Here is a 5249-nt window from a genome sequence, read left to right on the forward strand (position 1 = left end):
AGTTTTCAGGGGCAAAGGTCAGGATTTAAACTGCTAAAACCCAACATCAGCTTTTCACCATGCCATGTACAAATGTTACCAGAAGACTTTTTATAAATTAATTTCTTGGGTTCTTCTTATGCAGGTAGGGACTCTGCCTCCAAACCCCAGGGAATTCAACAAGTTTTACTGTACCAAAACTCACTCATTAAGAATCAAGATTTCTATCTGCAACAGAGTCCCAACACATAGCATAGGGCTAATTGTTCACAGCATAGACAGAGAGAGATAAAAGATCATTATTTTCTATAACTTCAGGTAGAAAACAGTCAACAATAAGAAGTTTATAATTTAGTACAAGGATCATTTTTCTATCGGAATGAACAGGTAAAAGATTAATGAAAATGTTTAGATGAAGGTATGATGAGACATTTATTAAAAATATCAAAAATTGATTGAGACATTTTTACTTCATATTGGTTTCAATAACAGAAAGTTGAAAATCCAGGTTAACATAAAGCCATGGAAAGATATGCAAGGATATCTTGGGCACAAGACTGAGAGAAGAGTGGGCAACAGTCAAGAGTGGCTGGGCATTGTTGGCCGTTGAAGGCACATCTGATGGACCAGAGCAGAGGGTCTTCATCCCTGCTCCACTCTGCCTTCTGACATCCCCAGGGTTCCCTGGGAAAGGCTGCCTCCACATTCACCCTCCTCAGGAGTGTCCTGCAGAGCCCACTCCAGCACCAGCTTGAGGTTCCGCCCCTGCACCCGCTGCCTATATGAGCCAACAAAGAAGTAAATGATGGGATTGGCAGAGCTGTTAACACAGGACAAAACACTGGAAACCAGATGAAGGCAAGTAAGTGTGATGGAGTCATTCTGAATCCAGACTAACAGGAACAAACGGACACCGAAGGGCAGACCACAGAAGAGGAAGACCAACACCATGAGCAGGATGGTAACATAGAGCCTAGTGAGAGGCTTCCTCTGGGATCCACATAGCATCCTACCCAGCAGGGCCAGGCTGGACCCTGAGAGAATAACAGATAAAATTACCAGCCATGCAGTTATAGTAAATTCAACTTTTTTTTTTACAAGGAGCTACAGTTACATTGAAATAAGAAAAATAGACTCTCTCCGGGGTACTCAGAAACATGGACAGGCCCCAGAGCAGGACACACATGATAGTGGATGTGTGTCTTGGGCGATGGCAATGGTACCAATTGGGCCACAGGACTGACAGGCAGCGCTCAGTGCTAATAGCCCCCAGCATGCTCAGACCTGCAATGTAGAAAATGATTGCCCCGGTTCGTATGATGCCATATGTAGGGATGTGGATGGGAAGTATGATTTCAATGATTTCCCTCAGGACATCAGTGATATGGAAGCATAGATAGAGGAAGTCAGCCACAGCCAGGTTTAGGATGTAGGTATAAAATGCATTTCTGTACATGTGGAAACCCCAAAACCAGATGACAGATGCATTTCCAGTCAGCCCAACTAAGGAAATGATGATGGTCAACACTTTTTCAATCAGATTATTATTGTCACAAATTGAAGGATGGTCCTTATAACTTCCACTGATTGATGTGTATTCTGTTTTCATTTCTTTGATGATGGAATCCTCTTCCAAAAACGCTATGGCGGAGCCCCTAAAAACACAAAGAAGACTTGAGCATTTGCAGCAATAGCTCAGATGTCAGGATCACCCTGCTCTGTGGAGATTACTATATCCATTTTAAAGAGAAGGAGAACAGAGGATTGCATAGGTGAAATCACCAATCCACAGCAGAGGATTTATGAAATATGAAATTAAATCCAGTAGTTATTGTCTGAACAGCTGGAGTTCTCTGGCCTGAACCTAAATGACAGGGAAATATGCTGTAATCTGGACACTCCCACTCAGAGTGGAACCAGTACTATAATGACCTGGGATAGTTTTCTCTCAGGTGCTGGAATTGATACAGACACAGAGGTGATTATAACATCTGCATTGCAAAGAGGGTTTCATTCAAGGAGGTAAAAGAAGACCTGGCTTTATGGCTACTAAGATAATGTGAGCTTTTGGTAAAACAGGACTGAGAATGATTGGGCATAAACATAGCTCAGTGTGTCAGGCATTGAAGACAGGTTCACTTTTTAATCCCCAGAACTGAGCTCTATGGGTGGCCCACAGGCCCTCAATATCTAGTTAATGACTGAATACATGACAGCGCAGGATGATTGGGTTAAATGGAAAATAAAAATAAAAAATACAATAAAAAAGCCTTAACACACACACACATACCTTGAAAGTAGAAGTTCATTATAGAGCTTCATGATTGATGACAAAGAAAAATACACCATACCCTAAAACAAGTGTAGAAACTGCATTAATTCAGGACAGCAGTAATTCTATTTTTCCTCCTGTTCCCTGTATAAATCAACCAATGCTGAGGGAACTTGTCTAGCTAAGAAAACTCATTATGGATGTTACATCAGGATGCCTCTCTGCAGGCCCTGAGGAGAATGTGTCCTCTATCCCCTTGGAGGCCTCCTGCCATCTGGGTGTCCTCTGGATTCTGAAGTCATAGCTGCCCTTGTGAGACAGCAAAGGGCTTGAGGATTCTCATATCTGCTCCTGATTTCTACCCATTTCCCTTTTGTACCCTATTTGATTGGCTTCTCTTCCTCTCTGTTTCTGATCTTTGCTAATGCAGATTTTATTTTATTTGCAATTTGACTGCCACCCTAGATATAACTTTGGATTTACTGTTCTACTCTTCTGTCATGTACATATAATCAACACAGATGAGTGGTAGGTCCTAAGAGCTGTAAAACCTGGGGTGTTGAAAACCACCCTGTGTGATACCAGGGGTAATCACTCATCCTGCTTGTGCCCAATTCCATCCTCTATAAAAGAGGATAAATAAAAATTCTTATTTCAGAGACTCTTGGGAGAATTCAAAGAGAAATTATGTGGTAAACTCTCATTTAACTCCTGTTAATCATTAAGATATGAGTGGGTCCCTTTATCTGTTTGGAATCTGCTTCAACAATTCTCTTTATGCTTCAAGCCATGCCTTCTTTCAATTTCACTTCGTATACTCATCTCACACAAAAGCTTTCATCAAGAAGAAAAATGCTACTGAGGATTTCCTAGGAGGGGGTGGAGCACCCTGATATCAGGGTGTTGGCAGTGGCACTGCTTGTCAACCTGCTTGGTCATTTTCTAGTAATACAGCTACAACTAAGGCTATGCTCTATTCCTAGTAGATGCTTCTTCCTTTGTCCTTATAGTCTAGTATGGAAACAGTGCTCCACTCCTGCATTGTTTAGGGCAGTTCACCATGCATTGCTATTGTCCCCTTAATTGTTTGAACCTTGAGAAATACAAAAGGAAATTATTTTTGAAAAGCAAGTGAAAGCAATGAAACCCATTGCATAGCTTCTTAGTTCTAGGAAGCAATTCCTCCGTGTGGCTTTACTTTTTAAGTGAATTTCTAATAAAGAAAACAATCTATTCATGACAGCAGATTTAAATGGTTGAAATAGGGGAGAATGAGAGCTCAGTCAGAAGGAAAAAAGTTCTCACTAACCCTATATTAAATTCTCAAAGTAGGATCTTCAAGCACCCAGTCTTCAGAAGTATAAAACCATCTCCTGCCTTTCCCGGCAGGAAGCACCATGTCCCTCTCTGTGTAGCATCTTATGGTAGAAACACAGTGATGTGAACTCAGAGAAAAGTCCATACATAGCAGGAATTCTGAAAATTCTTACCATTTGTCCATTCTCCTGTCCAGAGGTGGAAGAGCTGAGCTGTGCTGACAGGAGAGAATCTTTCTCAGATGGACTGACCCCACGGTATAATTTTTTGTACTCCAAGTGAAGAGATGCCCATGGAAGGTGTATATAAAGCTGGTGACCAATTGAGGCTTTTAAGATTCTGAATGCCCCTGTGATTTCCTATCTTGGGACTGGGAGCAAACTGGAGAACATAGTCATTTGAGGTTTCATTTTAATGAATATATTTCTGGGCATCTGCACTGTTTCCAATCACATATTGGCCTCTCTGTTCCATCCCTTTCACTCTAAGTAGTTGCTTTTTCTATGTGCTTTTCCAACTATATTCCCAGGTAACAATGTAGGCAATGTGTACTTTCATACTGAGTTTTATTACTAAATAACAAAATATATCATTGGGTCATTAAAGGTTCATCGTGCCACAGTCCCATGTTTTTTATTTCTTTGTATCATCAGTAATGCATTCATTTCTATATATTTGTTCCAAACAACCAAGCAAAAGGATGAGAATCCTATTCTCACTGAATCCTGTTATCTACTTATTACTTCTACCCATTCTTATTTTTCTCATTATTAGCTCTGTTTAGCAAACATATTAGTATTTTAAGATTTGTCAGTGTAAAGAAGTAAATCAACTGACATTTTATATAAAATGTGAAGTGTTCCGTACATAAAGTATTCTTTTTCCTCCCTGCACTTCATGAGTTTTATTTTAAAATTTTCATGCAGTGTAGACCTCCAAATTTTATGTCTTAGCTCATATGATTTCCCATCGGGTTCTTCATGTTACATTCATAATAAATTACATATCATTTGTTAAAACTGTAATTTGAATAGGAAGCTAAGATGGACATAAATGTTGGAACCCATTGGTAGAATGCTATGGTTTGGATATGGTTTAATTTTGTTTCCTCAGGAATTACATGATCAGTGCTTGGTCTCAAGAATGGCAGTCAGGGTAGGTTTTGTGAAATATTTGAGAGGTGGGACCTAGCAATGGTCATTGGGTCATAGAAAACTTTTATTAAATTTATTGTCATGCTTTTTGTGAGTCTTTATATAGGAGCAAGCCTGGTCCCACCCTACTCTCTGCTTTCTGCCCAGAGGTATAGCCCTTAATCTACCTGCACCTCCACCACCCACCATGGGGCTTGATCCAGATCCTGGGCTATGAAGTTTTGACTTTCAGTCAAATATGTAAGCTAATTTAACTTCTTCATTTCATGAGTAGTGTGTGCCATAAGTTTTGACATATCAACTCTTTAGCATTTTTTGAAAAAATTAAATGTCAAAGATTTTCTCACATAAATATGTAAATAAATCTACATAATAAGGAAGTTAATTTAAAATTCAGAAATGTTCTTCTCTGGGTTGACTCAACAAATATTTCATAAGAACCTTAATTATCAGTTGAATTGTCTTAGAAAAATTATTTTGGGACTCCTAATCTCTAATTTAAGAATATAACTATTTGGAGATGGCAT

The 5249-nt window shown here is 39.4% G+C and overlaps 1 protein-coding gene across 1 annotated transcript; it reads right to left on the reverse strand.

The window, feature by feature from the left end:
* Window positions 1-621: 621 nt before the first annotated feature.
* LOC143389613 (mas-related G-protein coupled receptor member X1-like) lies at window positions 622-2301 on the reverse strand. The gene is made up of 3 exons (XM_077108576.1): window positions 2270-2301; window positions 1115-1634; window positions 622-1083 (listed from the first exon to the last, which is right to left on the reverse strand). The coding sequence occupies exons 1-3, from the start codon at window positions 2299-2301 to the stop codon at window positions 622-624; spliced, it is 1014 nt and encodes a 337-aa protein (XP_076964691.1).
* Between the last annotated feature and the right edge of the window lie 2948 nt (window positions 2302-5249).

Source organism: Callospermophilus lateralis, chromosome 2 (genome assembly GCF_048772815.1).
Source record: "Callospermophilus lateralis isolate mCalLat2 chromosome 2, mCalLat2.hap1, whole genome shotgun sequence".
In the NCBI taxonomy this organism is placed as follows: domain Eukaryota; kingdom Metazoa; phylum Chordata; class Mammalia; order Rodentia; family Sciuridae; genus Callospermophilus; species Callospermophilus lateralis.